Raw genomic sequence first — 19,914 nt, forward strand, 5'->3', positions numbered from 1 at the left:
ACATAAAAAACACAAGCACTTGCCAACCAGTTCTAGTATGTAGCCATGAAGAAAATAAGCTGCTGGATTATAAGACATTGAAGTCACCTGGCAGGTGAGACGGTGAGGTAGTTGGTAGGCTAGGGGCAAGATAATGGAGAAATAAAATGGTAAAATGAGAATGTTGTAGACATGGGTGTCATGCAGACAGGGAATTTTTATGCTGAAGTCTGTGAAGTGGAATACTGCGGTATTGTACAGTGTTCTTTCTTGCGTATTGTTGTGCCAAGGATAGATGGAGGGAGGGAGGGAGAGAGGAGAAGAAGAAATTGAGGTAGAGGATGGAAGGAAGGAAGGAGGAAAGAAAAGAATCTAAGAAGAGAGGAGAGAGGGAATGATAAATTAAATGGAAGGAAGAAGAAAATGAAAAGGAGGAAGAGATAGAAGAAAAGAAAGAAAAAGAGAAGAAATAGGAAGAGATGGTGAAGGCCAAAGGAAAGATAGAGAAACGTATACAGATACAAATTGTCCTAAATTCAGATTTCACAGTTGGCTGCAGCAGTGTTGTATATAATAATTAAATATATATAAATAATTAAATAAATGGCTTGTTTTACTCAGTGCTGTAGAATCCGCATTAAGTAACAGAAAGTTTCCCATTACCTGTGAACAAATAGGATAACGGCCGATTAGCTAAATTTCCCCTCTCTATTCTCGGGTTTGTTTGAAGAAAAGTAAAAGAAAAACTGAAATTACAGGAAAAAAGTATGTCTCATACTTCTACAGATAATCTTCATATGCCAAAAAAGTAATTTGAATATGCTGATCTTTGCATCCTGGTGCATGTTGAATCTTAAGAATAGAGTGAACGAAAAAAAAGGAGGGATCTGGAAATATTTTGTCTGCCAAGGGGTCAGAGAGCGTGCATGTATGTCATACTTAATTCCTCAGGACGCGCACCTGGTTGTTTTATCTAAGACGTGTCTCCAGTGAAGATAGACAGATCCAACTTACTGCTTCACAAGGCCTGTTTCTATTGAAGATGGGCAGTCCTTACTTAGTGTGTGCGGTCTTAGCAAGGCATCTAATTCCTGTCTTTGCTAATATGTGTGTATTTGTGATTGCATGTGGATGCTTCTTCTCATTTAGCTATCTTGTTATAATCACATCTGTGCAGTTTGTATATGCATAGATGTTTGTGCATGTGCACATAAGTGTGTGTGTGTGTGTGTGTGTGTGTGTGCGCGCGCGTGTATTTTATGTATGTGCAGGCTCGTAGTCGGGGAGGGGGGGGCTTCCAGGATTCAAAAGGGCTGCCCTTTTTGTCAGGAAAAGGTCCATTCTGGGTAAAATTTGATCTAGGTACATAAAGATTTCATTGTAAAAGGGCCACTTTTTACAGAAAAAGAACCCACCCTTTTGAAATTGCTGGCTACAGGCCTGATGTGTGCGTTTTCATATTTCATTCAGGGACATCTACACCACCTGATCAACACACTGATTTATATCATATACTACAAGTAGTCACAGTTTCCAAACAATATCGGAACCATGTGTGCTTCCATTGCCAGCATATATCTCTCTCCTGGCACACCTGGGGCTGCTGCCACAACACACCTGGCTGAATTGTGTGTGCCTTGTATATGGTCCAACACATCTACTGCTTCATTCACTTGGACAGGGTGGGCAGGAAGTTGTACACACTACTGAGATTTTATGACGGGTTTGATTAGATTGTCTGGTGATTTAACAAATGGGGTTTTATATATAGAGTTGCATCGAGTGTTTTTGAGTGTTTATGTTTATGCGTGTGCTAGGCCGTGTGTGTGCATAAAGTAACGAGCCACTGTTGATGCAGAGTTTTATGATGATGATGATAAGATGTTATTAGACACTTGTGATTTGAAATTTAAAAGGCCTAGTAGACTAATATCCTGATTTAATAATTCCCCAATACCAATATCTGTATAGAACATTGCTCATATTTTGATTGTGAAAAAAAAGGTGTTTTAATATATGGTATTTATATGTGCATGTGCATGTGTGAGTGTGTGTTTATGTGCATACGTCAGCATGCAGTTGGGTACAGGTTTGCGTGTTAAGCCATCACAGTTTTACTGGAAATCCACCCACCTAACCTTCTATCTAACCTTATCATCTCATAGGCAGTTTTTTTCCTTTTTTTCCAGTCAATTTTTTCAGTCCTAGTTACTCCAATGTGAGCAGACCTTTTCAGACTTTACTTCCACAGCATACAGTCTGGCACCGCATGTGTCTATCATGTCTGTTTTGATGTAAAAATCCATAGCCTGCTATTAATTTAGCAGTTAAAGAGGGGAATGATGTTGATGGGGGCTTCATAAAGTTATTGAATTGAGATAAAGCAATTGCCCTGGCTTGCTGGGTCATGTTGATGGAAATTGTAAATGAATTATACCACCATTGTTCTCTTACATTTATTTCCCTGCCCTAGCAAATGACTTATAATATATTGAATGTCATTACTTGTTTTTTCACCTCTAAAATGATAAGTTGCTTGGATTGATTTGAGCCCAGACAAATTTGAAACAAAAGGTATTTGTTGGAGTTCACTTTAAAGAAGTTTCCTTTTTCACCTGCAAAGTGACAGTTGTATGGAATGAGTTGAGACGAATATGTTTGAAATAACGTGTTTAGGATTTTAAAAAAAATTCCAGTTACTTTTATTTCTCATCTAACGTGATAGTTATATGGCAAACTAATGAGTCAAAATTGTAGCTGAGTGTATATTTGGCAGTTTCAAAAAACCAAAGTTATTTCAGTTGATAAAGTATTTTATATTAAAATAACCTTGTAAGTAGCGATATTGATTAGCACCCAGGTTACACTTTTTGTGTGATCCTTTCTTCTGTGTGTAAACTGTCCTTATTTAAAAATTGACCTAAGTTGTAAATTAACCAACATTACTGCATCATCACTAGTTAGGTGGCTTTATTCATGTTTATAGACAAGCAGGGTGAGTCAGGTAGTTAATGACCCTTAACCAGGTAAGAAGTACATATATTTTTAGGGTAAAGAGGCAACCAAAAATACCTCAACATTGAGAAATGTTGTTGTGATGGGGTTAAAGTGCTCTGTGTCTGTATATCTGAACATGCTTAATATTTCTCATCTCCCATTTCTTGTTTAGTTGAGATGTATATATTCCAACTATTTTTTAGCTCACTTTCCATTTTCCTCTTCGACAATTCATAAACTGGTTTTCTGTTATCATTTTGCAGTGGTGCCAAATGTCAAACACACTGTTAGGGACCGTTCATATGAAAAATCTATTTTCTAAAAATCTATTTTCTATTCGCTGTATCTTGTGATCACGGTCTGTGCCCTGAATACCCTGTGGCGTAATTACTGGCAGCGCGGCCCAGTTACTTCCAAAGCTGTAATTAATTCTCCACTGCGCTCGGAGTGATCACAAGATACCGCGAATAGAAAATAGATTTTTAGAAAATAGATTTTTCATGTGAATGGAGTCTTAATCTGCTGTTCTGAAGATGCTCTTACACATCACAGGTATGCCACTGCATGATGGACACCGGTCAGATATGTTCATGTGGACATTTATATATTGTACTTTATTTTTGAACCTAAACCAATATAGTATTGTGGTTTGTTTTTGAAGCTCCATCACTTGAAATATTCTACAACACTAATATAGAAAACCAGATATGGTACAATGGGCTGTGATGGTATAGTCAGAGGTTAAAACCCATTTGTGGAATGTTGTTGACCAAGTTATTGCAATTATGGGACATTGTTGCATTCCTTTCCAAAAGAAAAAAAGTAATAGGCACACAGGCAATTATGACAATTTTTGTGACGATAGCCATTCAAATAAAAGAATGGGTGTGATTGTGTTGTGGTGATTTTAACAAGGAAAATATTTACCACCTCGAGCTTAAAAAACAGATCATTTTACTACTTTTGTGGTGTACTTTACGGGGGACAATAGTGTTTTTTGTTGATGGGTGGAGGCTGATGTTAGTAAGATAATATTTGGTTTAGGTTGTGGAGAAATGGGACCGGGGCCCTGTCTGTTACTCCCACTGAGTCAGGCGACCAATAATTGGATACAAACTGTTACAGTTATCTGAGCCGGGATTTTCATTATGGAGTTCTTGTTGCAATTTCTTGAAATGTTGACCTCTATTTTCTGGGTCAGAGATAGGCATCTCTATTAGAAGAAGTTGTCTCCCCCCCCCCCTCCCTCCATCCCGCTCAACTTTTCAATTGAAACCAAACAATTATCCTTGAGTTATAAATCCAGTGGAAAGTCAAATTATATAAGTTTTCTGTGTCTTATGTTGTAATACTGGATCCTTATTCTAGCTGTTTGTAATTATTTAAGGGTGGGTTGGGGGGGGGAGGGGAGAATTCATTGGGTTATTGTTATTGGTATTTTCATTTAGGTTATTTTATAAAGAAATTAAGTTACTATGATACACGTTTAAAGGAAAATGTGTCAAAATTAACAGTCATCAAAAGGCATACTTTACAAACACTAGAAAACCTCTCAGAGTTACAAGTAGTAGTTGGTAGTCCTCTGATGAAAACCACAATGTTTCATTTGTGCAGCTCTTCCTGCTTTCCATGTATACAAAGTGAGTTTGAAAAAACAAGGACTTCCGAATACTCTGAAATAAAATCCGTCTGCTTGTCCATCGTAAGGTGGAAACTAGTGGCGGTGACTCATCAGAAATTGGTGTAGAAAAAAAAATCACATCTTAATCCACTTATCTCTGCAGAACACATTGCACATGTTTGGGACTTTCTCATTTGAACGTGTAATGTAATATTGGGAACACACTGTAAGAGTTCTTTTTTGTTTGGAGACTAGAAATGTGAGAACTCTTCTGTACTGGAAGTTGAAAACTGACAATCTTGTCTGCTGTCAAAAGAACAGTTTTTACAATGTGTGAATGGAGGAAGTTTTGAAAAAAAAAAAAAGGAAAAGAAATAATCTAAGGACATTTTAATCTTCAGCATGGAAAATGAGACAGATGCTTAGAAGAAAACTAGGAAATATTTTGATCTGATAACCATATGCTTACTTCTCAGGGTTCTCTCATAATGGTTCAAGGAAAAAAATGATTGATAGATTGGGTTGAAGCTATTATGTTCTGCTGTATGTCAGTAAACAGAGTGAATGTTTTTATGGAACTTTTTATGAAAGGAGCATACCTTCTTCTTTTAAGTTTATCTACCTATTTATGTTTTGTGTTCAATTTGATGTGACCTTGTAAATATAGAAGATTTATTAATTGTCACATGTATGGATAAATGAATGAATCGATCTGTAAACACATGGATAGATGGATGGGTGGGTGGATAGATGGATGTAAGAAAAGAAAAGGTACACCAATATAAAATGCATATTTGCCTGTACTACTCACCAAAAGGAGGTAACCTAAGGCTAAGGGCTTTATTTTTTTCCTGTGGTAGTAAATTTTGGCAGACATGAAGTACATAATCCATCATTTTTATGAACTGAAAAGACATGTAACCATCTAGAACTGCTTGTATCCACATGCAGGTAGAGCATCCACACCCTGGATGAGGTCATATCGAAGTGTTTGTACATGCAGAGTGCAATTTGGCATAACAGGGGAAATATAGACATTTCAGTTTAAGTTTCAAAGCTCCAATACCACTTCAACTTGAACACTATAAGAAGCTGAGAAACAATATCTGTGACATTTCTTCAAAATTATTACAACCCCATGCAAAACGATGTCATTATATGGAACTCGCAGCTGGTATCTTGCTTCAAATATGTGATGTTTTTTCTTTTGCTGCGCCAAATTTATACATATAACCACCTCTTATTGAGTTCAACAGGTGTACATGACCTTAAGTGACCTTTGACCTCAGATGACCTTGAACAAGACCCCTGGCTGTGATAGTGATAGAAATATAGGACCAGCTCCATATTGTAGCTAAATTTGAACCAGGTTACAATCCGTTCCTTACTTAGCTGTGTATGCATAATAACAGCTGAATACTGAGGCATATTGTATATATGTAGACAACACTGTGTATGTTAGTGTATGTATACCAGCATGTATATGCAGGGTTATATGCATGCATATGGGATACTGTGATTATGATAATTGCACACTTAAAAACGATTACTTTTTTGATGCAACATTTTGTCTAGTTAACATGATGGAGAATGAGAAAACCACGGGGAATTTCATCTAAATAGTTCATTAGGACAAGATGTTTTATAAATCAGTTCTGTTCTGTTTGAAGTTGTAGACTGAGAGCCATAATTCAAGATTCTTCTGACCTCTTGCGAGATATCAGAAAGAAATTTTCCAGAACATCTCAGCAAAAAGTTTCTGTCTCTGAAACATCAGATAAAAGGGAGGGATTCCAGATTTTCTTTGACTAAGTGCAGTTGAATGCCAGACTGGTGTAAACAAAGTAATGTGATGTCTTGTTGTAAAAAAAGACTTTTTATTGACAAAAAAAGATATTTTAAAATCAAAGAACAGCTATTTTGGCAAAGTCGGAACAGCAGAAGTAGTCCCTATTCATATTCAAAGATATTGGGATAATTTTAACTGAGGGAATGGTAAAATAGGGCATTTTTTCCATTGACACGCAACTTAAAATCCAGAAGGCATTTAGTTGATGGACGTGATTTGGTGTTGTTTGTTGGCCAGTTTGCTAACAATTTACAAAAAGATTTGTCTCAGGCTGACAACTGTCTTGGCATGGACAGAAGAAAGCATCAGATAAATGAATAGGTTTGTTATGATTGATCTCCTTATCAGTTTGGGCATATAGTTTTTTTTTTTTTTTTTTTTTTTTTTTTTTTTTTGTGATGAATACTCCTTGCCTCCAAACTAAAAACACATGCTTGTAGATACGCACTGCCTCTGAGGAAGATCAGTCTCAGAAAGTACAATATTTATATTGATAGCTGGAATCTGAGAGAGTGGAACTGGCTGAGTTGATAGAGAAAGCTGTATGGAGTGGTTTCTGCCATAATATTTTTCTTAGTGGTGAGAAACATTTTCTCGCTAAATTAGACCTCATGGTCGGGATGTACGTACTGTAATTGATACACTGGATAAAAGCAGGTACAAGATTATTGAGCACTGTGGTGATTTAGGAGGTTGAGATATTCAATCACCAAGGATATTTGATGAACTTCTTAGTAAGTCATACTTGAAAAAGAACTAACATCTCAGCCTGAAGAGAGCATTTAACTGCCAACAAGTTGCTCGTGATTTATGCCAGAAAAAAGTTGAGACCAGCGTGTATGGAATTGCAGAAGACAACTCGGAAGATTTCAAGAAATCCTGCCAGTACTCCTTTTCAGCCGAGTTATGAAGCAGGTGTGTAAGAAATGCACCTGTGTACAAACAAAATTGTGGAGAGGATTTACAAAGATTCCAGAGATTACTGTGTTTTTGTCAGCAGTGTTAGAGGTTATTTTCTTACAGTGCTGGACATGTTTAATATTGTAGAAGAACTGTATTTGTTCCTGGAAACTTGAAGATCAGACTCCCAGTAATCCACCAATATTTCACTCAAAAATTTCATTCATCTTTTCAAAAGTTTGGTTCAAAAGCAAAATAATTCCATTGTATAGACAGAAGACCTTATTTTTGAAAGAAGGATCCAAGATACCAGGGATCTCAGACATTTTCAGTGCATCATTTTGAATTACCCTCATAACCATACCTATTAACTATACAAGTTACTCAGACATCCAGGAGCACCACCTGTGGTATTACCAAAATTACAGGCATATTAAACCATGATTATGTGATGTATTCCAGTGAACAGTTTTAGACTTGCCTCTACCCAGGTATTGCAGTTTTAGACTCGCCTGTACCAAAGTATCACAATTTTAAACCCGCCTGTACTAAAATATCATAGTTTTAGACCCGCCTGTACCCAGGTATTTTCTGTGCTGTGCATCGTGACATCAAGGTCCAGGTATGTGCGTACAGGGCGGGCGCGGCATGCACTTACGGAATAGCTCAGGTATTTGACTCTCTAGACGCTGGGGAGGGTTGTACATTGATGTCGGTGATAAAGGTGAAGAGGCCTCTCATTCTTAAGATTGGAGTCCATTTTTCAAGGAGATTGTAGTAACTTTATCATTGCAAGCAGATGTTGGAGTATATTCTCTCTGTGGTTGAGAAGATATCTGCAGTTGGCTGCAGAGAACAGAGCTGGAGAGCATTGTGAGACTAAACTGGGATTTTAGTGAAAAACAAGAGACTGGCAACAATAGATTAAAATTGTAGATCCAGAGCATTATCAAGAATTCAAATGTGGATTTTGATTTTAAAAAATAGTAGACATAAGTCCAGATATCACAAAGGATTCTGATATTCTTGGGAATTGTTGTAGCTATAACCTATATTCAGATATATCAGCAGAAATTTATAGGCAGATGTAGGAGCGTAACATTACAGGAGAGCCCAGGTGTTCGAGACTCCTCTGCTGAGAGAGACCTGAAACCAGGGATAGAGTAAGAGTTTGTGCCTAGACTTTTGTGGCTGTTACAGAGAAACTTGAAGTCAAGCAGAGAGAAAAAAGGAAGGAAAACCAGAGAGTGAGTAAGGCAGTTTGTCCTTGGGTGTGTCAAGTTGGATTAAGTTGAAATTTCCTTGAAAATGGAAGCAGTATTGAGAGTTATGTGGAATTAAGTGCCTTGAGGTTGCAGTTATGCTCAATTCGAAAAATTTATGCTTTATAGCACTGTAATATTTGGAGAATTGTGGATTATGAACAAAGAATCTGGATGCAGATTGAACAGTGCACATCTTTAAAGAGCTCTCGATCACTAGTGATTTTTGTATATTGATACGCAGATGAAACCTAAATACTGAAAGCGTCTTCACTTGAAAATTTACAGTCATTGAACTTTTTGCAAATTGGACATTTTTTCAACATTATGCAATCTGCAACGGGAACTACTTCTAGCAAAACAATTGGAAACACAAATGTTGTAGATTAATAGCTTTAGTGGGAAAAGATTTGACAGTCAATAATTCTAGTGGCAGTGTTTGAGAAATGCACCTGCCTCTTCAAAGAAAACTGGATTAAAATATTACTCACTGTTTTCAAAATACTGTGTGGAAAATTTCAAATTCAAATCCAACAGTGTTTGAAATTGGTACAACTGTAAGGATTAGATTTTCAAAAAAACATTGTTATCTGATGGGCAACTTTGGTGTTATTACTTTTTAAGAAAACTGAAGAGGATACAAAAGCAAACAATTTCCAGTTTGTTGTTCCTAAATGAAGTTGGTGACCAGAATGCTTAACTTAATAAGCAAAGACTTTTGTAGCTGTTAGCTTGATGAAGACATTATATGTATGTATTTGAGAAAAATGTATACGCTTGCAGTTGTGTGACATGTAGCCAGGGGCTATTATAGAAAACATACATTATTTTCTGTATATCATAGTTATATACCAAAGGCCAAACAGCATGCTGCAGGAGACAGAAGAGGTCTGGGTCTTATCTGAAGAATAAAAACTGGGTACAGGCGGTTCCAATTTGCACTGACCTATATAGAACTGGAAGGAGTAGCCAAAACTTTGATCAGAAGTGGATAATGATAGTATACACTTCTCTGGATCAGATATGCAGTTGTTCCTTGAAGTTTAACAACAGGAGAAGGCTCTGATGATTCTAATTATGTTGCAACCAGTGGGCAACATGGACTGGTTTCATTTGGTATCACTCTCATTTTGAATTGACCAGGAGTTACCGGCAGGATAGACAGTTATTGAGATACACTGTAGAATTCTAAACAGTGAGTTGTACAACCAGTTCTTGTTGGCAATAACAAAGGTGCAGTTTTTTTTATTGCTGTTAAATAGGGACAGATTGTTTTTAGCAGGCCAAAACCTTCATCAGGGAAGAATTGTGGAAGTGAGAGTACATTTTTAATGAGACATATCTTTAATAATGATTCTCAGTTTATAAACACAAAAGGTTTCAGGCCATTCAAATTGGATTACTATACAGAGAAAGTGCCAGTAGGACTTGTACAGACAGTTCCAATTGGCCGTGACTGTAGGGTGGGGCATATTGCCAAATGTTTGCTAGTGGAAGTAGTGCAGTTAATATACATTTTACTGGACCCTATCTTTAGTTGATGCCTGCTGTTTACAAACATAAGAGGTCATAGACAGTTCCAATAAGATTATAGACAGTGGCCTACAGACGGTTCCAAATTGGCTGTGACATTAGGGTGGAGTGCCTTGTCCCACAGACTAAACTGAGGCTATCTGACCTGGCCTAAAGTTCAACTGACAAAAGATGTTTAAAGGGAAGAAGAAGAACAAGAAAAAACAGAGGGGGGATGTCATTGGAGAGGTAATGCACTGCTGGGAGTTTATGGCTAGTGAGAAATTGCTTTGAAGTGTGTACAGGCAGTTTTAATTTGCGAAGAAATATTTTGAAAGGTTGCTGTACATCTGTGTACCATTTGATCGTAACATGCATGGGAAGGATTTACTGCACTCTGCCTCAGTACACCACATGTGTGTGTGTGTGTGTGTGTGTGTGTGTGTGTGTGTGTGTGAGAGAGAGAGAGAGAGAGAGAGAGAGAGTCCCAGTGCATGCATGCATGTGTCCATTAAAAACAAGATTTAAATGGACACACACACACACACATACACACACACACACACACACACACACACCAGTTGCTAAAGAGAAATATAGCATGTAAGAAGCCACTTGACCTTGGCTGTATGTGCTATTATAGCTTGGCATGTTGACCATCAAAACAATGGGTCAGGATGGACACATATTACAATAAACAATGGGGTCATTTGTTTTAATTATGTGGCTGCTTGGTTAGTGTCCATATTGATAGACTGGTCAAGCTTAATGAGCCGGGCTAAGCATTGAATTATTGGTGATATGAGTGGCACGAGTGATTTAAGTGATATCTCTAAGTACAGATGATTGATTTTAAATGATAGGGAACTCTCTCTCTCTCTCTTGTACACATATTTATCTGAGCTCCTATTATATTCTACACCCATACTAAAAACCTATTTTATTGTTTGACACATACACCCTGGGGCCATCCATACAACAACTTGGTCATTCTAATTCCTAACCTCGTGATCATCTTTAACTATCATCTTATGTGTATGTATTTCCAATCAGGAGGCAGTGTGCCAGCAAACCCTCTTTCAGAATGATAAGGGTGTCAAGGACAGGATGTATTTCCTCTTGCTTTCTGCTGCCAGGCTGGAGGTTGCATAATGAAGAGTGCTTTCAGAACTGCAGGCTAAGGCCCCATTCAGAATAGGGGACTAACTAGTCTAAGGGTCATATATGGCACCCTACTATAAAACTTGCCATCTAATCTGCCAATAGACACTGAATTGATATCCTGTGGTAAGTATTGAAGTGGGTTGACCATATTTGGCCCTTGGGCTAGGTAGTCCTCAATTCTGAATGGAGCCTAACAGATCCGCAGATTGAATCTGGCTGATCCACTTGAATGTTTGTTGCGTGATCTCAGCGAGTAATCTGTTAAGTATTAAATTGGGAATTAAGCTACAAGCAAAAAAAAAAAAAAAGAAAAAAGGTTGCCATATTTGATTTGCAGTTCTGTAAGTCTAATGTTCTGAATGTGCTCAAAGAAGCATGATTTGATCTGGATCTAGAGTCAAATAGGGCAGGGTGGGGGGGGGGGGATTGCAGGAAAAGCTGATCTTTTCCACCCTAGCCCCTTCCCATCCTCCTTGTGCATTCCTGAATGGACTGTGTTTTTAAGAGACATGTTGAACGTTAATTGGACAAAAATTTTGTTTTTGTCTTTTTCTTAAACCGTTTGCCCTCCTGTGACTTTGAAAGTGCAACAGTGGATCTACCATTGTGCATGTGGAGCAATGAAACTTGTGATAGATATATTGAATATTGAGTGTAAATGTGTGTGTGTGTGTGTGTATTCATCTGTGTGTGAGAAAGAGGATATCAGAGAGTTGCTAGTAAGTGGAGATGAGAAATGATCTAATTATGATTGGTTGAAAAACTGGAGGGGGGGGGGGGTGAAATGAAGACTTCATTTGGCTACAGTTATGGATTTTAAAATTATTACACAATCATGTTTGAATTTATAAGAAATTTTATTTTCCCTTTGCAGAAGATTATGCGATCATCCAGCGATGTCAGCAGTAATAGAGAAGAGCGCCCCCTACCCATCACAATATCCAGTCCAAGGCGCTACACGCGGCAGACCAGTGGAAGCCGCCATATTATTCCAGCTGATCAGATTGAGGCCGTTAGTACACTTGGGGTCGGAGAGTTCGGGATTGTACAGCAGGGAGTGTGGACCAATGATAACGGTCAAAAAGTAAGTAAAATATTTGATGTAATTAGGTCAATCAGACCTCGATGGCTTACAGAGATTAGTAGTTTTAAGAAGGGCCCACCCAACTAGGGATGTGAACACGCCTTCAGTTTGAACTATAGGAATGACCTGTTACTTATCTGGCACTAGTGTGAACTAGTCAGCTTTGTCTCTGGTAGTGATCTGGCCGTCCTCTTATTGCTTCCTGTTTAGACAAAAAACAGCGCTGGCTTGTTTTTTTACTCCTTGCTCCCCTTCTTACTATGTGTGTGTTCAGGATTGCCATTGACAGGCCAAGGAGCGACAGTTTTGTGGTATGATTTGGTGGTTTTTCCTTTTTTTTAGCTCCAAATTCTTAAGTGATTTAGATCTGAGAGTGCACAGCACTTTGAAAAAAAATATGCTGAAAACTATGGTTTCTTTACTGTTTTCTAGAACTGTTGCATTTAATCAGAATTAAGCCATTTCATATGCGAAATACTATGTTAATTAATATACAACAATCTTTATGTGGTGCAAGCACAACATTTGCAGAGAAGCTTTGGCATTTCAATTTATATTTTCCTTTTCTTGCATGCTAATATCTTAATTTTTCTTTCTATTTCACATTTTATCTCTGTTTTTGTTTTTGTCACACGTATTTCCCACGGCTTAAAACCCTATAAAATTAGGTGCTAAAACATTAGGAACTATCTAATGCTTTTGAAAATCTCTCACGATTCTTTTCTTTTTGAAAGGGGGGGGGGGGGGGGGGGGGGGGGCAGTCCCACACAGATAATTTGTATTGCCTCTGTATCTCTCTCTTTTATTCACAATTATCTTTTCATTAGTATAGGCTCTGAATGGGGTAAGATGAGTAGCTAAAAGAGATGCAGCAGCATCCATTGAAAATGTTGTTTTGAAATGAATGTCCAATTAGGAAAGTTGAAAATAATTTAGACATTGATTCATCGTTTCAAAAACATTTAACCACAAAGAACAGAAAATCAGGTTTGTTCCTAGTTTAAAAGGACAAAAACTGGCTTCATTATGAAAATTGATAGATTCAATCTGTATTTATTGTAAAGAAAGATCTAATCACGAAAGAATTATTAATTATGAAAGAAGCACTAATGGTGCTTATAGGTAGATACAAAGGGAATGACAGAGGATTAGCTCTGTGGTAACTGTATTTTCTGATTGAGATTACTTCCAGGAGTTGGCAGAGTCGTGTGAGTCACCCTGACATCTGCGTGTGCTTTGTTCGATAACTGTGAACACGCGATGGTGGAATATGGTACTGGGGTCAAAGATTGAGAATATGATTTGGGGGGGGGGGGGGAAATCGGAGGGGGGAGGGAGGGCAAAAAAAAAAAGGGGGGGGGGATTGGGAGAAACAAGCTTTTAGGGTTTGAGTTTATAGGGGTAAAGATTAGGGAGGGGTAGGCCAGTCAGTAGGATGGTTGGGAGGAATTTTGGTTAGTAGGGTGGTCAGTTTAACCCTATCTCCCACCCCAGTCAAAATCCTTCTTACCTATGAAACTGTAAGTAAACGTTATTTATTCACAGAATTTGTATATTGCACACTGAACGTGGGCCCCTTTCAAACCCCCCCCCCCCGACCACCTCGATTACCCACGTATGACCCTTATTGTGTAGACCATATTTGTGGTAAAGCTAGAGGTTGATACTCTACCCCTGGCAACACGCAATCTTAACTCATTACGATCTGTGACTCAGTCTCTATAATGACAGGTGAAAAGATCCAACCTGCCTAAGCATGGGTACCTTAGATTAAGTTTTATTTTCTTTTTTCATATTACTCTACAGGAAATGTTACATATTCTTCTATCATGTATCATTAGATTAGTGGCAGATCAGGAAATACTTGAAAAATGACACACGGTACTAAATCTAATTTTGTGTTTAATAAAAAATTTAATACACCTGTTTGCATGATATGTTTGCATGATATTTAAAAACCTTGTACAAATGTGTTGGAGCTAAGTGATGTATGGATTTTGAGAGCATCTGTTGCATGCATTATACAAGTATTTTTCATATAGAGAGGTGCATTTTTATTTTTTTATTTTGTGTGCCCATGTGCGTGTATTTTTGTGTATTGGTATGTATCTGTGATTTTGTGTGCATGTGCATATCACCCATTGCAACTGGCAGAATAGAACCTGCAGTTGACTACCCTCCTTACTGTCAGTCTTGACGAGGAAGTTTAATGTACTTTTGGTACACCGTGTAATACAATATAACCTTGACTCCTACAGACAACAGACACCAATGCAAGTGGAAAAAAAAATCATATTCACCCCCGCCCTGTATGTACCAGTAACTGGAGGGTAGACTCCGTCATTGCCTACTTATGGGGAGAGTCCATACGTAAGAGAAATAATAACATAGCTGGGAGTAATAACAGGGTCATCTTGTTACTTCATGTTATTTCACGGCTGAGTCAGAAGATCGTGTTTCATCCAGTGGAGAAACGTAACCTTCAGATTTTATAGCTAACTTCAAAGAGGACTGCGAGAACAGATGGAAAAAAAAAAGAAAGAAAGATAGCAGTGAGAGAGCTCACTTGATAAGAAATGCAGGAAAAATAAATGATTTGTGTATGTTCCTGAGTGAATGTGTGTGTGTGTGTGTGTGTGTGTGTGTGTGTGTGTGTGTGTGTAAGGGAGAGAGTGAAAGAGAGAAAGAGGAGGATTAATCAGAAAAAATGAAACTTCATTCTCTTAAAAGAAAATTACCTGTGCATGTATGCAGAAACATGCCCACACATGCGCATGGGCGTGAACACATTCTCAAACGCTATCACCTTATTTAAACACTCTGGATATCTTGCAGTGATTTCCCTGGCCTTTGTGACACCACATGATAATTTATCAGTCATTGGAAGTGATAGAACACATGTTCATGCCATGTTATAGGATGTTACATTATAACTTTCAGATCAACTGATAATAGATGTCAGCTTAAACCTGCTTTATCTTTTATTAAGGTGGTCATCAGATATATCCAAGTTAGATTCCCAAGTGAAAAAAAAGTGATTCGGTTGAAGACTGTTTTGGTTTTTGAAAGGAAAATATGAATGTTTTTATTGTAAGATCGTAAATCTCAAAGCATATTTTGTAGCATACATTTTCTTGGCTGCAGAGTAATGAGTTTGTTTATTTGTGCACATGTTTGTCTATGTGTGTAAGTACATGTGTGTCCGTGTGTGTGCGTGGCTGCCTGTGTTATATGACCTTCAGTCAAAAATTTATGCCACAAAAGAAAAAAAAAATCCTTTAAAATGTGCTCATTTGCATGCCACATTTAGTAGAGAACATTTTCTCACAAATATGCAATTCCTGACTCATTCTAATATTGTTTTTGTAAGATTGAACAATTTAGTCTCACCCAAAGAAGAAAACCTTTTTGTCATGAACCCAAGTTGATTTTGGAAACATTGAATTTATCTTATTCTTAGTAATAACCAAAAAAAAAAAAAAAAAGAAGAAAAAAAAATTTTGTTGGAAATCTGATAAATCAAGTTCAATTCCGCTTTAGTAAGTTGTTGCCATGGCACTAGATGCAGGCAGCCCATCAGATAATTCTGAAGTGTATTGCACAACATGTAATTTTCCTCCCAAACTGTGCAGATATCTTCTTAATATGGCTGTTCTGATGCATGTCAAGCATTTCCAAGTTATTTGATGGACAGCGTGATAGCAATGTCACGGCCTTTTTGTCATCTAAATACACCATCAGAGGATGTGATTGAGATAAGTTGGAAATGTTTGAGCATATTTAGTCATATATGACGGGAAGGGGTATAGGGGAGAGACAAGATTGTGGAGGTATACGCCCATACAAAAATATAAAAAGAAAAAGAGGAGAATGGAAATAATGATTCAAGTTTTTTTTTAGACACTGTAACTGTTCATGATAAATCAGTGAAAAATTAGGCAAGTTTTAAAAGTGAACAGCCTTTCACCACAAGTAACTTAATTTTTATGGCCCGGGGCCTGCTACATAAATACAGTAAATTAAACTATGCCAAGATTTCCATTCTGACCATAAAGACCAACTTTATGTCTGACGTTATTTTGTCATGGACTGAAGAAGCCTGCCAAGGGTGTCAACCATTAGTCACGCCATTATCTTACTTCATGTTAGTGCACCAGTCAAGTAATACACAGGTAACTGGACTCATGGTTATCAGTGTTAACTTGTGGCCTTGGGCAGATTTCTCTTTTTAACTGGAGATGAAGTTAAAATTAAACATTTTTTCTAAAGAGTTTTATTGTTTGAAAGAAACCTGATGTATCTTTTTTAGAGAAAAAAGTACGGTAAAGTGTCTTAATAAGACATGAGTCTGCTTATTTTGAATATAGTTTGTTTTTATTTGATGGGTAGATGGAATATATTTTGATTGGTCAGTGCACTTTTATTCAGTCAATGATCTATGTGTTAAGTCAGTCTTAAATAGCTATCGCCTTTTTGGTCAAGGAGAAAAAATTCAGATTATGATAGCTGTTAGCTGTACCATTGTATTAGTTGTGAAATAGTTGTGACCAGAATATCTTTACTTCTCCAGGTTCAAGTTGGAATTGTGTTAGTTGTGAAATGGTTGTGACAATAATGTCTTTTTCTTCTCCAGATCCAAGTTGCCATCAAATGCCTGAGTAAGGAGAGAATGCAGACGGGGATAGCAGACTTCCTGAAGGAGGCCACCATGATGCACACAGTGGACCACGACAACATAGTCCGTCTGTATGGTGTGGTGCTGGACAGCTCCTCTGAGGCACCACTGATGCTGGTAAGATTGTGTTAGTTGTGATTGTGTTAAGTATGATTGTGTTAGGTGGGATTGTGTCAGGTATGATTGTGTTAGGTATGATTGTGTTAGGTATGATTGTGTTAGGTGGGATTGTGTCAGGTATGATTGTGTTAGGTGGGATTGTGTCAGGTATGATTGTGTCAGGTATGATTGTGTTAGGTGGGATTGTGTCAGGTATGATTGTGTCAGGTATGACTGTGTTAGGTGGGATTGTGTCAGGTATGATTGTGTCAGGTATGATTGTGTTCGGTGGGATTGTGTCAGGTATGATTGTGTTAGGTATGATTGTGTTAGGTGGGATTGTGTCAGGTATGATTGTGTCAGGTATGATTGTGTTAGGTGGGATTGTGTCAGGTATGATTGTATCGAGTGGGATTGTTTTAGGTGTGCCATAGTTGCTTAAGAATACAGTAAACCATGTAAACTTTGCCATACTCTGCAGGACTACTCATGCTGGTGAGATTGTGTTAGGTGGTATTGTGTTAGATGTGATTGCGCCAAGTGTGATATTAAAACTGTGCTAGTGACATGATTGTTGCGGGATTATTTGAAGATAGCAGGAACTAACAATTTTTGTAGGTTTTCAAAGAAAATCATTAGACATCCTGCAGGTAAGGTTACATTATACTATGTAAGAAATGGAATAAAAACTAAGGCACATGGATTTTAAACTTGGAAATATAAATTATTTTCCACTTGCAGGTGACGGAGCTAGCCCCAATGAGGTCACTTCTTGAGTGTCTCAAGGACACATCTGCGCACCCAAACTTTCCTGTCACTACACTGTGTGAGTACGCAACCCAGATTGCCAAAGGAATGGAGTACCTGGAGACGCGGAGGATGATCCACAGGGACCTGGCCGCTAGGAATATACTGGTGTTCTCAAAAACTAAGGTATACATAGACATACTGGTGTTCTCAAAAACTAAGGTATACATAGACATACTGGTGTTCTCAAAAACTAAGGTATACATAGACATACTGGTGTTCTCAAAAACTAAGGTATACATAGACATACTGGTGTTCTCAAAAACTAAGGTATACATAGACATACTGGTGTTCTCAAAAACTAAGGTATACATAGACATACTGGTGTTCTCAAAAACTAAGGTATACATAGACATACTGGTGTTCTCAAAAACTAAGGTATACATAGACATACTGGTGTTCTCAAAAACTAAGGTATACATAGACATACTGGTGTTCTCAAAAACTAAGGTATACATAGACATACTGGTGTTCTCAAAAACTAAGGTATACATAGACATACTGGTGTTCTCAAAAACTAAGGTATACATAGACATACTGGTGTTCTCAAAAACTAAGGTATACATAGACATACTGGTGTTCTCAAAAACTAAGGTATACATAGACATACTGGTGTTCTCAAAAACTAAGGTATACATAGACATACTGGTGTTCTCAAAAACTAAGGTATACATAGACATACTGGTGTTCTCAAAAACTAAGGTATACATAGACATACTGGTGTTCTCAAAAACTAAGGTATACATAGACATACTGGTGTTCTCAAAAACTAAGGTATACATAGACATACTGGTGTTCTCAAAAACTAAGGTATACATAGACATACTGGTGTTCTCAAAAACTAAGGTATACATAGACATACTGGTGTTCTCAAAAACTAAGGTATACATAGACATACTGGTGTTCTCAAAAACTAAGGTATACATAGACATACTATAATGTCTTACCTGGCCGCTAGGAATATACTGGTGTTCTCAAAAACTAAGGTATACATAGACATACTGGTGTTCTCAAAAACTAAGGTATACATAGACATACTGGTGTTCTCAAAAACTAAGGTATACATAGACATACTGGTGTTCTCAAAAACTAAGGTATACATAGACATACTGGTGTTCTCAAAAACTAAGGTATACATAGACATACTGGTGTTCTCAAAAACTAAGGTATACATAGACATACTGGTGTTCTCAAAAACTAAGGTATACATAGACATACTGGTGTTCTCAAAAACTAAGGTATACATAGACATACTGGTGTTCTCAAAAACTAAGGTATACATAGACATACTGGTGTTCTCAAAAACTAAGGTATACATAGACATACTGGTGTTCTCAAAAACTAAGGTATACATAGACATACTGGTGTTCTCAAAAACTAAGGTATACATAGACATACTGGTGTTCTCAAAAACTAAGGTATACAGAGACATACTGGTGTTCTCAAAAACTAAGGTATACACAGACATACTGTAACTGTCTTTTTTAACTTGCTGCTAGGAATATATTATACTGGTGTTTTTAAAAACTAAGGTATACACAGACATGCTGAAATTGCCTGTCTTACTGGTCATGACTGAAAACAATTTCATGAAATGATGTAACATTGTAGGTGAACATTTTTAAGAGTTGCTTTTTAAATTTAATGTTAATCTGTTAAGAAGTTATTTGGTACTCAGATGACATCTCATAATTCCAGGTAAAAATTAGTGACTTTGGAATGTCGCGGGCTCTGGGTCTAAGCAGGGATTACTACCAGACCAACTTCAATGTCAATCTCAAGTTGCCAATAGCTTGGTGAGTGTGGCTGAAGTATGCTGTTTCACAGGTTCTATCCAGCTTTAGTAATGAAGATTGTGATATAGGCCTGCTTTGGGCATATAAATTATGCTATTTATGCAAGATTATATTGAGACTTAAGACTTTGTAAATGAGAGGGCTTCTGCTCTCTCTTTCTCTCTCTCTC

General features: G+C 37.4%; 1 protein-coding gene across 7 annotated transcripts in view; it reads left to right on the forward strand.

Annotated features, from left to right (window-relative positions):
• Positions 1-19,914, forward strand: part of LOC106167869 (uncharacterized) — a 63,276-nt gene that overhangs the window by 14,771 nt on the left and 28,591 nt on the right. For 6 of the 7 annotated variants that reach the window (XR_015331122.1, XM_086995879.1, XM_086995880.1 and 3 more), the window contains 4 exons: positions 12,159-12,368; positions 17,002-17,160; positions 17,884-18,075; positions 19,648-19,745. Coding sequence is in view for 6 of the 7 variants with exons in the window: in XM_086995879.1 (XP_086852005.1) it covers positions 12,159-12,368; positions 17,002-17,160; positions 17,884-18,075; positions 19,648-19,745 (659 nt within the window). In the remaining variant the exon portion in view is untranslated. Of the gene's footprint in view, positions 1-9,953; positions 10,370-12,158; positions 12,369-17,001; positions 17,161-17,883; positions 18,076-19,647; positions 19,746-19,914 lie in introns of those variants that run through there. The other variant, XM_086995883.1, reaches the window with a different exon arrangement.

The sequence above is a fragment of the Lingula anatina genome, chromosome 9 (genome assembly GCF_051362555.1).
Source record: "Lingula anatina isolate TDL-2025a chromosome 9, LinAna3.0, whole genome shotgun sequence".
NCBI lineage: Eukaryota > Metazoa > Brachiopoda > Lingulata > Lingulida > Lingulidae > Lingula > Lingula anatina.